At 53.4% G+C, this 20626-nt stretch overlaps 2 protein-coding genes across 5 annotated transcripts in view; one reads left to right on the top strand and one right to left on the bottom strand.

The window, feature by feature from the left end:
* IST1 (IST1 factor associated with ESCRT-III) overlaps window positions 1–949 on the bottom strand; it is a 33085-nt gene extending 32136 nt beyond the window's left edge. Inside the window, exons 1-2 of the mRNA XM_055145102.1 lie at window positions 827–949; window positions 307–728 (exon numbers count right to left, since the gene is read on the bottom strand). The gene's annotated coding sequence lies outside the window, so the exon portion shown is untranslated. The remainder of the gene's footprint in view (window positions 1–306; window positions 729–826) is intronic.
* A 454-nt stretch (window positions 950–1403) lies between these two features.
* ZNF821 (zinc finger protein 821) lies at window positions 1404–20481 on the top strand. 4 transcript variants are annotated; one of them, XM_055145100.1, is made up of 9 exons: window positions 1404–1644; window positions 2172–2235; window positions 4506–4566; window positions 5068–5184; window positions 13416–13541; window positions 16577–16722; window positions 17263–17367; window positions 18866–19032; window positions 19552–20481. In XM_055145100.1, exons 4-9 carry the CDS (start codon window positions 5145–5147, stop codon window positions 20207–20209), a joined length of 1242 nt encoding a protein of 413 aa, XP_055001075.1. In that variant the 5' UTR covers window positions 1404–1644; window positions 2172–2235; window positions 4506–4566; window positions 5068–5144; the 3' UTR covers window positions 20210–20481. The 4 variants fall into 4 exon arrangements, with proteins under 4 accessions (XP_055001075.1, XP_055001073.1, XP_055001074.1 ...); XM_055145098.1 differs by lacking the exon at window positions 4506–4566 and having other exon boundaries at window positions 1405–1644; XM_055145099.1 differs by lacking the exon at window positions 4506–4566 and having other exon boundaries at window positions 1405–1651.
* The last annotated feature ends 145 nt before the right edge of the window (window positions 20482–20626 follow it).

Raw genomic sequence — 20626 nt, 5'->3', positions numbered from 1 at the left:
TAGGACCCTTCAGGATAGCTTATCGCATTAAACACACATGCATACAATAATATCTCATTAGAGATTTGTGGAAAGGGCATTTTGCAAGAGTGCTTTATGCAAGTACCAAGACTTGTTACTTGAGATGCACAGATCAGCATTCTCTTGAGGCTAGTAATCACAAATATCCATATATAATACTTTCAAATATTAATTTTAGATATTCAGCACACCTCTCCCAAAGAAGAGAGACCAGAAATTATCACATCATCGTCCACTTTACACTTTAGGTAGCAGAGGTTCAGAATAAGGAAGTAAATGACTTACCCCAAATCACCAGGCTAGTCAGTGGCACAGCTGGGACTCCAAGCTGGGTCTTTTTGTGGTTGTTGGGTTTTGTTATGTTTTGGGGGCCTCTCCAGCAGTGCTGGGGAACTCTCCCGGCTCTGTACTTGAGGGCTGCTCCCCGGGTGTTCAGTGCTGGGGACAAGCTGGATCTTACTTTTTCCTTTTTTCCTTTATTTGTTTACCGGGCCACCCCCGGTGATGCTCAGGGATCACTCCTGGCCAGGCCAGGCTGGAGTGGGGGGTTGGGGACCGTATGCGATGCTGGAGGTCGAATCCGGGTAGGGCGCGTGCGGGGCAGACGCCCTACCCCGAGCTGGATCCTTACAGATCAGGTCCCATCCTCTCTCTCCCGACAGCATTCCCAACTCGTCCAAGTCACGCCAGAGGCAGGCGAAGGCATTCTGCAGGAAGCCGGAGTGAGAGGCAGAACAGGAAAGCCTTGAGAGAGCGAGAAGGCGAGGATGCCCGGAGGAGGTGTGGGACTAGGAAATGAGCTCACCGCCCTCCTGGCCCGCATTCCCGCGAGCAGGGACACGCACGACCCTGCTCCTCGTGAACCTGGCCCGGGATCAGACGCCGCAACTGTCTCCGCGGGGAGTCGGGTTGGTGACCCCAACGCCTGGGGAAACCTAGAGACCCTGACAGCGGAGCTCGGCCCCGCCCACTAGGGCCAGTGCCCCCGGGTCCCGCGAGCCGGGGCGGAAGGTTCGGGAGAGACTGGGGTCCGCGAAGGCGCGGCATGCGCGGGGGACACGTGGGCTTTGTGGCGCTAGGAGACAGGAGCGGAACCGAGCGGCAGGGCGGCGCGGGCGGCTCCGGGACAAGCCGGGGCTGCGGAGGGGCCGGAGCGCCAGCGCGACCCGCCCCGCCCGGGATGCGGGGCGCGGGGCTCCCGTCCGACTCCAGGGATTGGATGCCGCCCTAAGCCCCGCCCCCGCGGACCCCTCGCCCCTCAGCCCCGCCCAGGCCGCCGGGCGCGCGCGCGGGGAGGGGGGCCGAGAGGGTGGGGGGGGGAGGAGAGGCTCGTGCACGCGCCCTGGTGCTGCGGGCGCGCGAGCCGCGCGCTCCCGCCGCCCGCGTCGCCATCTTTTCCCCCCTCCGTCTGTCTGTCTGCCGTTGGCTTTGTCCGTCTGCAGCACCGCCCCTCGGCTCTCCGCCGCCGGCTCGGCCCGGAGCCGCCCGACCGTCCGCCGGGGCCCGATCCCGGAGAGCCCCGGCCCGGCCGGCCAGAGCTGCGGCCCGGGGCCCATTGTCCGGCGGACGGTCCGTCTGTCCGGAGGCGGGGCCCAGGCACCCGGAGCGCCGCAGAACGCCGAGGTGCGGGGTAAAAGCAAAAGAACGGAACGGAGAGGCGGGCGCCCCGACTCCTTGTCCCCGGGCCCGCGAGGGTGCAGGCGGGGGCTCCCCGCGCCCCGGCTCGCCGCTGTCGCTCTTTGTCTGCGCGTGGGGAGGGGGCGACGGGCGGGGCGGCGGCCCCGGGGGGCGCGAGCGGCTGCCCGGGCCCGACTCCCGGCCGGCGGGGCGCGGGGCAGGGCGGCGGCGCGTGGGCCCGGGGCGGCCCGGCGGGGCCCGGCGGCCGCTGACAGCCCGGGGTGGAGCCGTGGGACGGCGACGGTGGGCGTGGGAGTGCGGCCCCCGGGTCCCCGCGCCAGCACGTTCAGGTCTCGGAGAAGACGAGCCCCGGGAGCTACCTGTGCGCAGGCCGGAGAGACCCGGGCTGGGGGCGCCGGGGTGACCATCTGGGCCGCTGCACGCGCGCCCCACGCCAGACACGGGGAGGGGACTGCGAGGCGGCTACGTGACCAGCCTTCTTGTCTCCCCCCCCCCCCTCTAATGTTTGGCAGACACAGAATCGCCGGGATCCGGGCGAGTTTACTTTGCTCCGTGGGAACTGCCGCAGAGCTGGAGGTGGGGAGCGCACCTTCTTTCCTTAAAGCTTGGGTCCCCCGGCCCCCGAGATGGTTGTGGCTTTGCTTTGGTTTTTCTTGCCCAAGTCAGTGGTGTGCCATCAAGCTGCAGCCTCATACCTGTGGGGACACTGGGACAGGGCTCAGTTGGGGACGGGGCTTAGGCTGGGGACGGGGCTCAGTTGGGGACGGGGCTCCGACTTGGGAAAGGGCTCAGGCTGGAATAGGGGCTTAGCTGGGGTCGGAGCTCAGCTGGGGACAGGGCCAGGCTGGGGAGGGGGCTCAGCTGGGGATGGGGCTCAAGCTGGGGATGGGGCCAGGCTGGGGAGGGGGCTCAGGCTGGAGAGGTGCTCTGCTGGGGGCCTGGCTCAGGCGCCGCTGGCCCCATCCGGAGGACACCCAGCCTCGTTCCAAAGCCTCCGCAACTGACTGCCTTGGAGAACCCAGCGCGGGGGGACCTGAGGCTCCCGTGCCCGCCGTCTTCCTGCCCCATGTTCATTCCAGATGGTGCTGTTCGGGCTGCGATCCAGTTAGTTTTGTGCGCGTGGCATTCGGGCTCGGGAACTGAGGCGGTGTGAGAAGTGAAAGGGAGTGAGCTGCAGGGCAAAGTGCCGATGGGTTTTATTGGCTTTTACTGCCTGTAAAACAGGCGTAGTCTATCCTCTGGATCTCTTCCTGTGCGGTCCACAGGTGGCCTGTGAGGACCATTTGCTTATTTATGACTGATTTCCCAGGGAGCCGTGCGGTTTTTTGTTTGGGGGTTTTGTTTTGGGAAGAGGGGAGCTCTTCTTGTTTTTTTCCCTCTGACTCCTCAGGTGTGAAGTCCCATTGGGTACCATCTGGTCACTTCCCCATTTGGCCACTAGGAGGATTGCGAGATGCCGAGGACATTTGCGATTTAAATATGCAGATATTTATCTCTGTCCTAGGACTTGGAGCTTTTATATTGAGCTCCTGCGGCGCTGCCGTGATCTGAGTAGAGCCCGGCTCCCACTAGTTGGCCTTCCTCCAGAAGGAGCTTTATTACTTCTCACAGTTGCCATTTCTGATCAGTTCCCCTACCCCCTTCCGATGTGTGGTTTTTGCTGTCGCCCAGGGATTGAACTCAGGGTCTTATCAATGTGAAGTGTGTGTTTTACCTCTGCGCTATATTCCCTGGCCCCAGTTTCTGATCTTGATGGGAAGAAAGTTTAAAGAGTAAGATTTTTTTTTTCTCGTAGAGACGTGTTTCTATACATTTTAGAAGAAATAATAGCCTGCATTTCATCACAGCTTTGCAATATCCAGGGAAAACCCACAAAGTGGAAAAATATAAAACTCATTACTTCCATTACTAAAACAAACACTTGATTAGAAAGAAATCACATCAACAAAACTTTGAATAGATGCATATTACCATCTAAATGGACGAGGGGGGCAGCTTACTGTGTACATTGGAGGTTGTATTTTTTTTTTAATTAAAGGTCTGAAAAAGAACTGTGTTTGATACGCAGCTATGATAGAAGACTGCACTTCCTCTGGAGGCCCGTCTTGCCATTTGCGGTTTCTTTCTTCTTTTGGTAAGGGGAGGCAGGGTCTGATGACAGGTCTGAGCTCTTTCTGGCTACCTAGAGGGAGGCTTAACAAGAGGTGAGTCTCCACTCACTGGAGCGCAGAGCAGAGCTATTAGTGGGAGCCTCTTCCCAGGCCTCCTGAAGCAGTAAGCTGCAATTTTGTGTTTGTTTGTTTATTCATCGTGAGTATAATTTGGGAATGCAGGAACTGAAAGGAAAGGAGGGCGACCAGATTCGCCTTCTTGGCATCGCTAGGAAAGAGGATCTGTCTCGTTTTAATCCGTCTGCCCGTTCACTCTGTCTCACCAAGGAAATTTCGTGGCTTCTACCAGTGATACATTTCTGACTCCCTGGCACTGCTTTCCTGCTGGGGATGTCTCACGATTGCCCGGGAACTCCAGCCTTGATCGGCGCGCAGGTGCCTGCCTCTGCGATACTTGTCTTTGCGGTTTGCTTCCGCTCTTTGCGCCTCTCACTGCTCTTTTGCTACCTGGGTGGAGAGGCCTGTTCCCCCTGTCACCTCTGCTCCGGAGCGTAGGAGCCGGGTGATGCTTCAGAGCGGGAACTGAATTAGTGCTCAACACTGTGAACAGCGTCCGGCCCTACGCTGAAGCCCATTTTCAGCAGTGGATGTCTGCCGGGCGCCTGTGCCCTGGGGTCACCAGCACTGAGCCTGCATCCCCACGGGCTCTGTTTCCCGTGTTGTTTTCCTTCGCAGATGCCTAAGCGTGATGAGACATTTCCCTCTCACAGGAATGTGATGCCTTTGTCACCTCCAGGTGAGATAATCTCTTGAAAAAAAAAAATGTCTGGAGGCTCCCATTAGTGCACATTCCAGGCCTGGTGCACAGTGGGACTGTGACATGTGAGCCTCTGACCTCTTCGCTTCCTTCCCTTGGCTGCCTCTTACCATTCATGGGCTAATGAATTACTTGGACTCTCATTGCTTCCAGTGCTAGCTGCCTTATTATTTTTCTTTTCACTTCCTTTCCTGTCCTCTTAAGTCATCTCGGTCACTTAACAGTATTCTGGATGCCACCGATGGATTTAGTGTGGCATCTTCGAAATCTTCTCAAGAGCTCCCCATCTTAAACTTCTTGGGGCCTTGATTATTCTGCTAGAATTCTTCTTTTCCTTCCCTTTCTTTTCTCCGTCCTTTTCTTTCTGTTAGCTATTTGTACTTGAGGCGTTTTATAAGCTCAGTGACTTGTCTTATTCTCCGGGCTTTATACAGTCTGTGGGCTCGCTGGCGTGCTCTCACACGGGTCCCTGTATTGTAGGTCGGGACCTCGCGTGGAGGTAGCCGCGTCTCCAGTGGGGAAACTGGGAACAGCCGGAGCACTTGGATCCGGGAAACATGTCCCGTCGGAAACAGACGAATCCAAATAAAGTTCACTGTGAGTATTGGGCTCCGTCCTCGGAGTCTGGGGGGGGACCTTGGGGGTTGCGATGGAAGGGTGATTTGCATTCAGGAGACAGGTTCAGCGCCTCTGGTTAAAATGTGTCTGATTGCTAGAGGAGGCGCCCGAGGTTCACCCACAGGGTCCAGGTTATAGAACACCAACCGTGCTAAGACCCGTGCTGGAGGCCAGGAAGGGGGTCAGGCTGCAGCAAGCCACGGGTCCTGATGATGAGCTCTCTGTCAGTAGCATGTGTGTATATGCAGCGCGCACGCGCGCGCGCACACACACACACACACACACGGTGGCAAACAGTAAGTGCCACCAGGGATGTTGCCAGCTGTAGCGCAGACGTTGAGAGGCATTAAGAGACCCCCTGAACTGACGGTGAGGGAGTGCTTGGCGGGAGGCGTGCCAAACCATGAACCTGAACAGGGCTTTTAGAGATACAAAGGCCTTGGCTTGCTTTGTGGTGGTGCCAGGCATCAGACCCAGATCTCATACATGTAAGGCATGTTCTTTGTCACTGAGCCACTTCCCTGGTCCTGAAGACAGAAGGCAGATTTTAAGAGGGAAGTGGAAGGGGTGAAGGACTTAAGAATCACATAGGGACATGTTGTAAGCGAAGATACAAAAGGGAGCACATGTGATATATTCAGGGGACATGAAGACCGTGCGAATTAGGAATTCCTTTTGTCCCGGCATCATAGGACGTGAGGTTAGAGGTGTTCGGTTCCTGCATGGTGTGTAGAAACCAAGGTCAGCTCAAGCTTTGTTCTGTGCACGGTGAGGAGCTCCCAAAGGTTTCTGAGCAGGAACGAGGAGGTAGCAGTTACATTCAGTGTGTTTCAGTGCGGCTGATTCACATGTGCACATGTGAGAGGAAACAGACCAGGGATGCATTATTGCCTGGGGTTGTTTCTCAACGTTTTCACATGGGGGCTTTGTCGTGGTCGTTAGCTTATAACCTTGAGACATTAGGGATTATTTCCTGCCTGTGCTCCTGTGTGTCCCCTCTCCTGTAGTACTGCTCATAAAGGGTGTTTCCAGACGCTTTAGTAGCGGCAGAAAGTGTGACTCAGTGGTAGAGTGCGAGCCTCACAGGTTTGAGGTCCTGGGTTTAATCCCTGGTACTGCAAAAATATATATATATTGTTTTAAATAAATTAACAGTACATTTTTTAGGGAGAGGAGAGCCACACCTGGCAGTGCTCAGGGCTGGCTCTGTGGTTGGAGGTCACTCCTGGTGGGCACAGGGGACAAGATGAGGTGCTGAGGATCAAGCCCAGGTCAGCTGAGTGTAAGGCAAGTGCTATACCCTCTGTCCTATCACTCGGACCCCACATTTGTTTAGGCTTAAGACAGGTAATTTCCTGTGTTCTGGGTGATGGGCATTCTCGCGTAGCTGTTTATAAAGGATCAGATCACTCAGTAGGGAGGGCAGCTCGCTGAAGCACAGACACACGTCTGAAAAGAATTCGGGGTATGACGTGGCAGATTCTCTAACAGGATGATCGTGTGAAGCAACTTTGGGTCACACTTGGCTGTGGCATAACACAAACTGCAGCAGCATCAATGTGTCAAGATTAAGAAACAAAATAAATCCCCTCTCCATGTAAAGGACTGTTAGTTTGGGAGTTAAGATAACAGGACTAAAATTGATTAAAGGCATACCGCATGCCAGCCCCCACGTGGACACTTCTAGGCACGGGCAAATCATGCAGGAGGCTGCTTGATGTACAGGTGGTGCCTAGGAAGGATTCAGGGATGACTGCTAAAACAGTAAAATTTAACGGGCCTGAGTGCGTGTGAATGGGGGGTGAGGGGGAGGGGAGAGAGAGAGAGAGAGAGAGAGAGAGAGAGAGAGAGAGAGAGAGAGAGAGAGAGAGAAGCGCCTCTAGCACAGTGGTTGACGTTGTCTTCTCTTGACTGAAGGTGAGTATTGGTAGAAGACACAGATTGGACCCCGGGAGGCAGGGCAGCAAAGATGCCCTTCATAAGATCATTGGTTCACAAGTCAGATAATATCAGCAGTTAGCTGTTGACCTGTGAAGGCGCTGTCCGAAGAGAATGGCGAGATTGGAGGGAAGTAGCTCTCGGGGATGATGGCATGATTGTGGCAAGGCCAGGAGAGCCACTAAAGACTGGCATGGCTTGTGCCTGCATCAACCTAGCATTCCTTCCTGCAAAGCCAGTCAAACCCCGGGTGAGCCGGTGGGTGTTGGACGCGGAACAGGGGGAGAAGGAGAGAGAATGTCACACGTCATCCACAGCGTAGAGTCCGGTGCTAACAAGATGGGGGGTCCTGGCCGTGTGGGGGAGGCCCGGGACTCTGCTAGCTCCAAGGGCTGAGAGCAGGAGCATTTAGCTGCCGTGAAGTGTAGCCCCCCCGCCCCGGTGATGGACCTGAGCAGGGAACTATGAAGGCCTCAGAAGGGATGGACTAAACCTTGCCAAAGAAGAAAAGATACTGGAAATCGTGCTGGAGGCTGAGGACCTGCAGTTGCTTTGCTAGCTGGGGCCTGAGCTGGCAGCCTTCTCTAAAAGGTCAGCGTCTGCTTGCCGGGAAGTAATGGCCAGGAAACGTAAGTGCGTGCAGACTTCGGACCACGTCTGTCTCCAATTCCTGGCCATGAAATGGAGCCAGTCAGATGTATTGAACTGAAGGAGCTGCTTGTCTGTTTAAAGTCAGTGGAATGGACTTAAGGTCTGGGAGGCAGGAAAGCCTGCAGAATCTTTGTTGAAGTGTCACAGCCAGTCAGCACTAGAGCGGAATAGTGACTGAGTTTCATTAGATCTGCCCCTGAGAGGATGATGGTGTGGCAGGAAGCTCAAAGTCCACTAAAAAGAATATAAGGGGCTGGAGGGATAGTACAGCGAGTCAGGCACTTTGCCTATATGGTCTCCTGAGCACTACCAGGAGCAATTCCTGAGTGCAGAGCCAGGAGTGACCCCTGAGCATCACCAGATGTGACTCAAAATCTGAAGAAAAAAAAAAGATTCAGGGGCTGGAGTGATAGCACAGCGGATAGGGCATTTGCCTTGCACGCGGCTGACCCTGGTATGATTCCCAGCATCCCATATGGTCCCCCAGCACCGCCAGGAGTAATTCCTGAGTGCAGAGCCAGGAGTACCCCTGTGTAATGCTGGGTGTGACCGAAAAAGCAAAAAATAAATAAATCTTTCTTTAAAAAAAAAAAAAAAAGATTCAGATTCCCACTTCCGTGGGCCAACAGCATTTTTCCATCTCCTTGGGAAGCCAGCAGACGGGCTGCTCTGGTACTCGCTGTTCTCAGGACTGCTTATGCAGCTAAATCACTACCCTGGTCTCTCCTTACCCCAGACACACCCAGACCCGTCGGTGTTTTACCCGGTTCATTAAAGGTTTGGTGCAGGCTTCCAGAGCCAAGGTGCAGGATCGTCAGGCAGAGGGACACTGCTCGCTGCCGGGCTAAGAGCTCGTCCGACCACTCCCCACTTCCTCTGCTCTCCTCCTTTCAGGCTTTGGTTTCTGGAGAGGTTGAAAATGGAATCTCTTACAAACACTTTGATTTGATTTATTTATACCAAACACTAAAGAAAGAAAATGCTTTCCTGAGAGATGGTCTTCAGATTGCAGATATACACTAGACTTTTTCAATTTCAGTTAAGACTTTCCTTAGCTTTTAAAGAGATGGAGGAAAAGGGATTCACGGCCCTCCCCCCACCCACCCCCCTCCTTAACAGCAGAACTTTCTGCCTTCACTCTGTCAGCCTCCCCATGAGATAAGTGGGTGTATCCGCACCCTGTGATGGCACCTTGGCTCACAGACTGTCATCTAGAAACGAGGCCCTAAGCCTCTCCTTCCTGGTTCGAGCCCCTCTTCTCCTGAACTTGACATCCACTCTCAGCATAGGGGTCAGCTCTGCTGCTCGACCTCTGTTAGTGAGAAACCACGTTCTTTTAACTGCAGCCAAGGACTCGAGAGAACCGTAAAATCATTGTCTCTAGTACTGTGGCGTCTTGTGCATCTCTCTGTTCTCCAGCCATGCTTCTGTGACCCTATTCCTTGGTCTGATAAAAAGGTAACCAAGTCCGACAAAAAGTATATTTGGGGGCCGGAACCATAGTACAGCAGGAAGGGCGTTTGCTTTGCACACGGCCAACCCAGGTTCGATCTCCGGCATCCCATAGGGTCCCCCCAAGAACTGCCAGGAGTAATTCCTGAGTGCAGAGACAGGAGGAAACCCCTGAGCATCGCCAGGTGTGACCCCAAAAAAGGAAAAAAAAGTATATTTGTTGTTATAGCCCCCACAGAAGGAGAGGTAGCAGCTGGCTCTACCTGTGGCGCTTAGAAGGCTCTCAGATATTAAGAAGCAAATAAATGTCCTTGTTAATGAGATGGTAGCCTTGCCTCAATACCCTGCGTCCTGGACAGAGGTTCCCATCGTATTCGGCTACCACCTGCTTTTCAGAGAAGAAACCACCCGGTGCCCGCCTGGCAGCCCTCCTTGTTGAAGCCACAGAGCCCCCAGTTGTGCCCACGCCTGCTACCACCCAGGTCCAGGCCCTCCAGGGGGCGGCGTTGCCCCCTCTGGGAAACCAGCGTTTCTTCTGGTTTTTGGTTGAGGCCTGGGGTGGGGTGGCGGGTGAGGGGGTCCCTGCTGATAGTTCGAGTTTGTGATGCTGTTCAGGCCCTGCTGTGCCGTGGCCACCTCAGTGCTGGGGTCTCTAGAGCTGTACCCAGCGAGTTTTAGCGGGGGAGCCGTATGGTGCCAGGAACTAAACCTGGCAGGACGCATGCGAGGCAGCTGTGTCCACTTACTCAGTAGTATGAGACTTCAGTAAATACAACATGCCAGCACATGGCACTGCCTACTTAAGGGACAGTCCTGGGCGGGTGGCTGGAGGGGTTAGATAGGACTGCTGAGAGTTACAGCCGGCAGGATCGTTCCCTTTTAAAAATGCCTGCCTGGGGGCTGGAGAGGGCACAGTGGGCACAGAGCTTGCCTTGTACACGGCCAGCCGGGGTTAGATCCGAGGCATCCTGTATGGTTCCCCAAGCCCAGCAGGAGTAATCTCTGAGCACAGAATCAAGAGTAAACTTGATTCTGGTAAACACTGAGTAAAATCAGAGTAAACACTGCTGGGTATGGCCCCCAAACCAAAAAATGTCTCCTAAGTATTTTGCTTTGTGTTAATTAAAAGAGAATAGCCTTTTGTTTATTCCATTTTCGGGGGCCACACCGGCCATTGCTCAGGGGTCTTTCCTGGCTCTGCACTTAAGAATTACTCTTGCCTTGGGGGCTGGAGAGATAGCACAGCGGGTAGGGCGTTTGCCTTGCACGCGGCCGACCTGGGTTCAAATCTCAGCATCCCATATGGTCCCCTGAGCACGGCCAGGGGTAATTCCTGAGTGCAAAGCCAGGAGTAACCCCTGTGCATCGCCAGGTGTGACCCCCCCCCAAAAAAAAAAGAAAGAATTACTCCTGCCAGGACCCAGGAGACCATATGGAATGCCAGGGGTTAAACTGCGGTTGGCCAAGTGTATGGCAGACACCCGACCCACAGTACTTTTGCTCGGGCCCAAGGGAACAGCCTTGGAATAAAATTCCCCTGGCTCTTTCCTCCCATCAGGAATGGAGTGAAATATGAAAGCACAGCTTTTGCAGACTGGGCTGTGGCTCAGTGGTAGAGCATGTCTTGCATATGTGAAGCCCTGGGTTCAATCTCACACATGAAAAAGGCAAAACAAACATTAACAAAAGTGACTTTTTTTCCCAACCTACCAAAAGGAAAAGGAATAGCTGAATTAATTCCTCCCAACTGTTCTAGGCAAAATTGCCAGCAAAAGTTCTCTAAGGAAAGTCATATTGAAGAGACTCCTGATCTGTGAAAGTCTAAATATTTAGATATCCCTAGACAAATAATTTTTTAATCCAGTTTGATGAAGACAAAACTTAATTCCAAGCTGATCTCCAAAGGATGTTCCTTTTATACGTCCTTTTGACAATCCAGAGGTGATCCCTACTTAAGGGGAAATGTCTGTTCGTCTGTTTTAGATCCAGGTCCTTTCTAGCTGGAGACTGGAGGTGTCACTGAAGATGACACTGAGCAATGCTGCTATAGACTTGGCTCCCTGGCATCCGTCATAGCTGCCCATCCTCTATCCAGTAGAACTTAGTAACTATTCAGTTGCTATGGTCTTGCTGTTTTAGTGGAGCTGACATGGAGAAATGAAATATTTTACTTCTGCAAAGAGAGATGCAGTTGTATTCTTGCCCTGGAAGTCATTGATAGCCAGTGTATTGTCAGACATTATGAACATGAATCGAAAGCAGCTTATTACTAGAAAAACGCTTGAATGCCAAGCACCTGGCTGCCACACACAGTGCCGGCCAGAGAAGACACTCAGGCCTGGTCCTCATCACTGGGCTCAGAAGCACAAGAATGAGGGTTTCTTCTGTCACCACGAGAACTTGGTTTTGATGCCCAAGTTGTATGTGTCGACTCCTCCTGGTATGCAGGGAACACTAACCTTGCAATCACATCGCGCGCGCGCGCGCGCGTGTGTGTGTGTGTGTGTGTGTGTGTGTGTGTGTGTCCCACCCCCGAGCCCGGAGACAAGCTGACGAACTGCTGAAACTTCTGCTTCTGCCTCTGCTAGAAGACAGAAAAAAATATGGAGCATAGGGGGAGGAATTAAATATTAGCTCTTCTCAGCTTTAATACTTAGACTTGTTTTCTCCTAATTAAAATATGGGTAAAAAGACCTACCACAGAGAGTTGTACAGAGAATTGGGAAGACGGACCGTCTAGGACTGGAGAGTCAGACCAGTAACACTGGTTGTGACTGGTAGCGAGAGAACTGTGTGAGAGGCGAACAGCTGCTGCTGGATGCCTCGGGTCGCGCGAAGCCCACTTCCCATCCCATCTTGCCCCACCTGGCGGCTGACCGCGCAGGTCAGCCGTCCAGTCCATTCTCACCAGTCTGCCCTCTCGGAACCTGAGCCTGTTTACTTGCCTCTGTCTCCAGGAAGAAAATGCCCAGTCTATTGTCAAACTTGTCACCAGGGCTTTTATTCTGTCTGGTGGCTGGAGAATGGGGACCGCAGTTTCCAGTCTGACTGAATGGAAACCTCAAGAAATCCAATTCTCTCTCTTCCTTGGGCATGTCCTCTTGGGAATGAAAGTACATTCCAGTGTTAACTCTTAAGTGACCTTACAGGTCACAAGCCGAGTTTATTAGAAGTAAATGCACAATCAAAAATAGAGGGGCAGAGCAACAGTACAGCGGGTAGGTCATTTACCTTGCACGCAGCCGAACCGAGGTTCGATCCCTGGCATCCCATATGGTCCCCCAAGCACTGCCAGGAGTTATTCCTGAGTGTAGAGCCAGGAGTAACCCCTGAGCATTACCAGGTATGACCCAAAAAGAAAAAAAAAAAAAAACCCACAAAACAACAACAAAAAAAAGAACAAGGTTTTTGGACACTCCATAAATAATTTTTTTTTTTAATTTTATCTCATTGGTCCTAGAAAACCAGATAGAATTTTATTTGTTGCAAATTACGTAGCTTACTTGGGAAGCTTATTTCTTAGCCATATGAGTTTTTATGATACATAAAGTTTTATATTCTATTATGATTTTATTGTATGCATCATATATTCTGTTTTCCTTAAATCCACTATTCAGCCACTGGTGGATTTGTTCATGTCTGATTCTGATAGGCATTAGGAAGTCAAGGAAGAATTTCCAGAGCATGTCCTAGAAATTGAATGCTGAGATTAGAGAGACTGTTATTTAGATTACTTGAAGCACTGGTTTCAGCGAGACCCTGAGGCAGGGCCTGAGAGCATACATAGTAAGACTGAGCAGTCAGACCCAGGTTTGTTGCCACATATTTGTCCCATTACTCTCCCTCCTCTTGCCTCCATCTCCCCAGTCCTCATGGAAGGTTTGAAGCAGAATTGGGAGTCTGAAGTGAATGTGGTGAAGTCGCAGGTGACCACTTTTTGAAAGGAGTCAAGATTAGGAGGCTCTAAGAGAAGCAGGTGATGCTTCCCAGGGCATCTGGCTCACTGCCTGAAGAGTAGCTGCACCAGGAGCAGCGGAGGCCGGTTGGCTTAGAGGAATGACCCCGCCTGGCTTGCCTCCTCCCTCTGATCGGTTTGATTTTCTAAGCAGCTTGGCTGGGGGATGTGCTGCCCAGCTGGTGGCCTGACTATTTTTCCTTGTGACCACCAGGGGATCAAGTATTTGCTGGGCTAGAAGAGCAAGCCCGCCAGGCGATGATGAAAACTGATTTTCCTGGAGACCTTGGCAGTCAGCGACCAGCTATCCAGCAGCTCAGAGATCAGGACTCCAGTAGCAGTGAGTTCTGCACCTTCTGGTAATGACTCAGGGCGATGGGAGAAGAATGATCAGAGTGTGTGTGCGCTGGGGGGCTGTGCGTGGGGGGAGGAGGACGTGAAGGAGGAGACGGCACATCCTCACTGCTCCCATAGCGGTTCCAGGTGTACGGACACGGCTGATCCAAAGGGAAGGGACAGGTCTGGTGTTATATTTTAACCCCTGACCTGGAGTGCTGGACACAGTGCCGTACTCAGATCTGTTTGTGATGATTGTGATAAACAAGGACAGAGAAATAATTTCGTACTTGAGCAGCCCCCGGGTTAGGCCAAATGGGAAAAACAGAAACCCTATCTCTAGGATCTATTCTTTCGCGATTAATGAATGAAATGTCAGTACTTTCACAAAAATGTGTATTTGAGGACCCAGCTTCACAAGAGGACTATGGTGGGGGTGGGGGAGTTTGGGGCCACACCCAGTGGTGCTCAGGGCTTACTCCCGGCTCTGTCCAGGGATCACTCTTGGCTGTGCTCGGGGGGCCACATGTGATGCCGGGGATCAAACCTGAGTTGACTTGAGTGTGAGGCAGGTGCCTTAACCTACTGACTGTACCATCTCTCGGGCTCCTCAAGAGGATTTTCTACACTGGTGAGGCTCTGTATGGTGAGAAAATGCCTCAGTGCACGTCCCCTCACACCAAGTCCCAGGCAGATCCTTGTGACTAAAAGAGAAAGGAAAAGCAGTGGCAGGTGATGGGGTGGGGCCCTGTGTATTGTTCCTTGACTTGTTTGAACAAATTAATTGTCTTGGGGACACACCCAGCAATGCTCAGGAGTTCCTCCTGGCTCTGTGCTCAGGAATTACTCCTGGCGGTGCTCAGGAGACCATATGGGATACCAGGATCAAGCCCACGTCAGCTGTGAGCAAGGCAAGCCCCCTATCCACTGTACTATTGCTTCGGCCCCCTGAACAAATTAATTTTGAGATGATTTTTCAAGAACGATTGCCACACTTGACTAATCTCAGCCGCTGATGGCTGGTGGTTGTAAGTGTCAATACAGAGTGACAGTTCTGATTTTTCTCCACATTTGGAGTTGAGAAAAAATAAAAGCAGAAGTGTTTTGCAACCTTCTAGCAATTATTGTGTTTACTCAAACTAAAAATTAAGTAACAACAATCCATCAACTAATTACTCAGAAGCAGAAAAATAATAATAATAGCAAGTATTTCTAGAAGACCAGTGGAAACTATAATTTTGAGTAATACGTAGGAATGGCAACATCTAGAAAAGCTTAATAGGTCTTCATTCTAGAAAAGATGTGTCATCATTCTAGATGCATATTTATTAGAAAAAACTTTTTGGGGTGGGAGGGGCTGTGGAGCTGTAGTACGGCAAGCAGGGTGTTGCATCCCCGGCATCCCAGATGGTCCCGAGCACCACCAGGAGTGATTCCTGAGTGTAGAGCCACGAGTAGCTTCTGAGCACTGCCAGGTGTGACCCAGAAACAAAAAAAAAATTTTTTTTCAGGGCCAGGGAGGTAGGTCAAGTGTTAGAGCCCAGGCCTGGCAAACATGAGGCCTCGGGTCCCGGGCCCATGAGCCCCATGGGGTAAGCACCAGGCTGGCAGACCAGGCCAAGCATCACCAGGAGTGGCCTTTATACAAAAACTTTAAAAAGTGGAAAGAAGTTCTAATAATATAGTTGGAATTTTAAAATTAATTACAAATATATACTTGCTTCGTAATTATCATAGAACAAATTTACAAGTTTTCCAAATGAGCTGGGGAGGGGTCGGGATGACACAGTGGTCATGACACTAGCCTGGATCTCTCGGTCAGGCCCGGGGGTCTGGGGGAGTGGGGGCAGGCCTGCTGATGGACTGCTTCCTCTCAGGAGCTTCAAAGGACTAGGATGGTTTTCCCTTTGAGAAAAGCTCCCTTTGTTGTGGGGTTCACTTTCGCTCATCCCCCCCAACCACCACTGATTTTGAAGTATTAGAGGGGCTGGAGCAGTAGCACAGCAGGTAGGGCATTTGCCTTACATGCAGCCGACCCGGGTTCAACTCCCAGCATCCCCAAGTACCGCCAGGGAGTAATTCCTGAGTGAGCCAGTAACTCCTGTGCATCGCTGGGTGTGACCCAAAAAGAAAAAAAAAAAAGGATTAGAGGGAAAAAAGTCAGCACAGATCTTATACATCCCTCCTGCCACTGACAAACCTTCCCAGAGCCAGATCCTGCACCCCACAGTAAAATAGGCTCATTTCATCATTCAGTCATAGAACTTGTATTTCACCCTAAGGAATAGTTTGTTCCTTCCACCGAATGCATCCAGCTATCTACCAGATAAGCAGAGTCCACAGAAACCAGGAACTTCCTGAGCCTAGAAGGCTGCGTTAGTGCAGGGCTCAGCGCTAAACGTGCATTCCTGGCGTGCTGGAGACCTGGGTTTAGTCCCTGGCACCGCGCGCACACGGAAGTGAAATACCACCGCAGACTGCACGAGGCTGGTGCCGTGCTGGTCTTCCCCCTGCACTAGAGGCCTTGTAAAGTGACATCATTCTGAATGAATTTACTACGGCCTCATTTTGTCCATGAGAGTAAAGAAAAACGGTGTTTCTGTAAGTGTGCCTTGGGGCTTGTTGGGAGAGAAGAGAATTGGATGCTCCTGAGGAAAGAGGAGCCGTGTGTTGACTCCATGGAGGAAAGATGCAGACGTTACGGGGACAGGGAACCAGCAAGCAGGGAGGCGGCGTGGGGAGGTGTGCGGGGGATGCCTTTGGAGTGAGATGCTGGGAAGCGTGTGTACGAGGGCTTACTTTGAACATGACGCATGGGGCTCCGTCCCCATTTTCCAGAGCCATTTTGGCTCAGTTTTCTCTTGAGAGTATGCGTGCGGCTGCAGCTCAGTACAGCAGTGCCAGTGATTCCCACCCTCCTCGACACTGATGCAGACGCATAACGGGAATCTCAGCATGTTCCCCACGAATTCCAGGGAGGCGAGCGACTGAGACACACTCCTCTCAGGGCCAGAGGAAGTGACCGTTTGTGTGTTCCAGGTGACAGTGAGGGTGAGGAAGAGGAGACCACACAAGATGAAGTCTCTTCCCACACATCAGAGGAAGATGGAGGGGTGATCAAAGTGGAGAAAGAATTAGAAAATGCAGAGCAGCCTGGTGGTGGGACCGAAGTGGTAGACAACGAGGCAAGTGACACATCTGAGGGCGGGCGCCCCTCCCCACCCCCCACCCCCCCGGCTCTGCTGAGGGGCTTCGCCTCTGGCTGTGTGCGGGATCTTCCTGGGAACCTTCTCTGACTTCCCAGCCCAGGTCCCCAGCCAGCTCCAGAGCGCCCCTCCCAGCCACCCCACTCCCCTACCTGTTGCAGTTCTGCTTCCGCAAGAGCCCCCCACTTCCTTGCAGGGCAAGTAACCCCTTAGCAAAACTAGGCGCTTACTTGCCAGTGTGTCAGTGTTACCTGAGGCACTGAGGAGCCTGCGGGAAGCAGAGGGGAAGCTCAGCCTTCCTCTGCAGTTTACCTTTCTACAGAAAGAAAAAAAAAAAGATAAATGCTTTTTGGGACAACTGAAGAAAACAAAGATCAAAGCAAACGCAACTCCCTTTCCCCGGGATTTTTTTTTCCCCTTGGGTCTCCAGCAGGAACCCAGAGGAACATGTCCTTCGGGGGGGGGCCCTAGGAGAGGCTGACACCCAGCCTCATGAATTGTCTGCTTGTTCAATTGCAGGCCGCGGAGAATCTGAGTTCCGACCCCTTACTCGGACTGTGCCAGTGTCCCCTCTGCCAGCTAGACTGTGGGAGTCGAGAGCAGCTGATTGCTCACGTGTACCAGGTACGGCACGGGGAGCTGTGAGCCCCCAAGGAAACTCAGGGGCCCGGGGAGAGAGCTCCTCGGTAGAAAGCATGCTTTGCACAATAGGGCGAAGAAGGAGAACGGGTCCTTAGTAGGAAGCTGCTGCTGTGGAGGGAAGGGGAAGGACCACTTCGACACAGGGGGAAGTGGTCACTCTGGACCAGGCCTGGGTGCCGAAAGGAGGAAAGTGACACGCATGAAACCCTCTCAGTAGTCGTGTTGTAAGCCACAGCGCCTCAAAGGAAAAAAGACTGAAAAATGCCTGAAAGAGTCAGGCTGTGGAGTAGGAGGGACACTGGTACACTGGGAGGGGAGGTGGACACCGGTGAAGGGATGGGGGTCGGAACATTGTAGCCTTGAAACTCAATCATGAATAACTTTGTAACTTTGTAACTCATGGTGATTCAATAAATGAACCTAAAATAAAGCAAGCATGCTTTGCATGTGTGATGCCTTAGAGGTTCCCAGTGCCCGCGTTCTTCCCCCCCTTTGCATCCTCAGACCCGCGTAGAGAACAAGCAGGATATGTGAGTATTATATTCTGGGTGCCCAGGCTGACATAGAAAACATGAGTCATTTTTTTACTAAGTTATAAACTTCATATTTTAAAAAGGGAAATACCAGAACACATGCATGCATGTGTGAGGCTCTGGGTTTGATCCCTGGCACCAAAATCAAACAATGAAAAATGTGAAAACCTAACATCTATTAATGAGGGCTTTGTCTTAAAGAATGAAGAGAGTTGACACAAGAAATGCTGGAGAAAGCATAAATAAGGGGCTCGGAATGAAAGACTTCTGTGTTCTTTGTTTTTTGTTTTTGTGCCACACCCAGCAGTGTTCAGTATTCCTGGCTCTGCAATCAGTGATCACTCATGGCGGGCTCAGGGGACCACATGTGGTACTGGGGACAGAACGTGGGCTGGCTGCATGCAAGGCAAGCGCCTTACCCACTGTGCTATCTCTCTGACCCCCGGGAAACTATATTTTTAGTTGTAGTTTTGGGGTCACACTTGGTGGTGCTCAGGGCCTACTCCTAGCTCCGCTCAGGGATCACTTCGAGAGGACTCGGGGGACCGTATGGGGAGCCCAGGATTGAACCCGGTCAACCGTGTGCAAAGCAAGTGTCCTACCCACTGGAATATCTCTCTAGCCCCCAGAAGACGTTGAAAGAATAAAGGGAAGACAGGACATTGAAATTCTCCTGGACTCTCTAGTCTTCACGGCCAGCGTCTAGCTTTGGCCCGCTTTGCTCCCTGACGCATCTGCACTGCACCTTCTGAGACCTGTCCCCAGCCCAGTTCCTCTCCCCATTCTCCAGGTCAGCTCCAGGTCCCAGACACTGTCCCAGCTGAGTGCCCAGCGGGTGGCCTGGCCCGGAAAGTCTTTGATCCCGAGGTTCAGGGAAGGGACCTTTCCCGACAGGTGCCGTGGTCTGTTCCGGAGCGGCCGAGCTGACAGTGGGTTCTGTTTTACAGCACACGGCTGCGGTGGTGAGCGCCAAGAGCTACATGTGTCCTGTCTGCGGCCGGGCCCTGAGCTCACCAGGGTCACTGGGTCGCCACCTTCTCATCCACTCCGAGGACCAGCGGTCCAACTGTGCTGTGTGCGGAGCCCGCTTCACCAGCCACGCCACATTTAACAGGTGAGCGGGCGCCTAGCCCTCCCGTCCTGGGGCAGAACGCAGCTCATTCCCGCCTCTAAGGGAAGAGGAAATGTGCTGTTCCCTGAGCTATTCCCAGCGGGAGAGGACTTCCCCTGAGTCAGCTGTCTCTAGAAAAAGAGGAGAAGGGAGGAGTTAGCCCTGGGTGTCACGCCGCCCCCGGTTCTGAGGGTGGAGCTCCGAGCATGGTCAACTCTCTGGTCCTGCTGGGTCTCCCCTCAGGGAGGACTGCACAGCCTTCCCGTGCAGTGTTCTGGCACCCATAAAACCCCCTGGCGAGGGGAGTCTGTTTTCTGCTGGCTTGCCACGTAGGAGGACTTTAAGATGCGGCTGTGTGACACCCCAGCCCCAAGAAAAGCCGGGCTGGGGCAATAGAGGCTGCCCCCGTCCCTCAGGCTGACCCCGAGAGATGAACCAGGGACTGCCAATGTGGCGGGCACCAGAACACAGGGTTGGAGCCTGGCATGGAGACGTGACCCGTTGCATACGTTTGCTTTCCAGTGAGAAGCTTCCGGAGGTACTTAACGTGGACTGCCTGCCGCCAGCTCACAGCGAGGGCCCCTCGAGTGCAGAGGGGAAGGACGTGGCCGCCAGCCCTCTCGTGTACCCTGCCGGAGTCCTGCTGGTCTGTAACAACTGTGCGGCCTACCGGAAGCTCCTGGAAGCCCAGACCCCCAGCGTGCGCAAGTGGGCGCTGCGCCGACAGAACGAGCCCTTGGAGGTGCGGCTGCAGCGGTTAGAGCGGGAGCGCACGGCCAAGAAGAGCCGGCGGGACAATGAGACCCCCGAGGAGCGGGAGGTAAGGCGCATGAGGGACCGCGAAGCCAAGCGCCTGCAGCGCATGCAGGAGACAGACGAGCAGCGGGCACGCCGGCTGCAGCGGGACCGGGAGGCCATGAGACTAAAGCGGGCCAACGAGACCCCGGAGAAGCGGCAGGCCCGGCTCATCCGGGAGCGGGAGGCCAAGCGGCTCAAGCGGAGGCTGGAGAAAATGGACATGATGTTGAGAGCTCAGTTTGGCCAGGACCCTTCGGCCATGGCGGCCTTAGCAGCCGAAATGAACTTCTTCCAGCTCCCCGTGAGTGGCGTGGAGCTGGACAGCCAGCTCCTGGTGGGCAAGATGGCCTTCGAAGAGCAGAACAGCAGCTCTCTGCACTGAGCCACGGCCTCCTGCCTGTCCACCCCGGCCCACGGACACGCGCGCCGCCGGCCCCCGAGCGCCGTCCTGGCAGGCACGGGTGTGTGCAGGTGGCCGTGCGCACCCCTTGCATGTGGGAGCAGGGCGGTGGGTTCAGGAAGGAGGCGGCTGCGGGCAGCTCCGGGCGAGGTAGCGGGCACTCCGCACGGCGGCACGGCATGCTCGCTGGACTGTGGGGCCCCAGTGGCCCAGGGCATTGTGAGGGCAAATAAATTAATTTTCTCTTTGCTGGCCCTCTTCTGGACTTTCTCTCAGAGTGATACTAGCAGACAAAGGAGTCATGGCAGAGAAGCCTGGGGAAGTTTTCAGGAAGTGACGTCTGCAAATTGCCCTTTTCAGACAGAGCTTGCTCAGGCTGTCCACGCAGTGCCCCTCTGT

This window comes from Sorex araneus, chromosome 8 (assembly GCF_027595985.1).
Source record: "Sorex araneus isolate mSorAra2 chromosome 8, mSorAra2.pri, whole genome shotgun sequence".
NCBI lineage: Eukaryota > Metazoa > Chordata > Mammalia > Eulipotyphla > Soricidae > Sorex > Sorex araneus.
The sequence above is the reverse complement of the archived record's forward strand: the minus strand, read 5'-3'. Positions and strand labels throughout refer to the sequence as shown.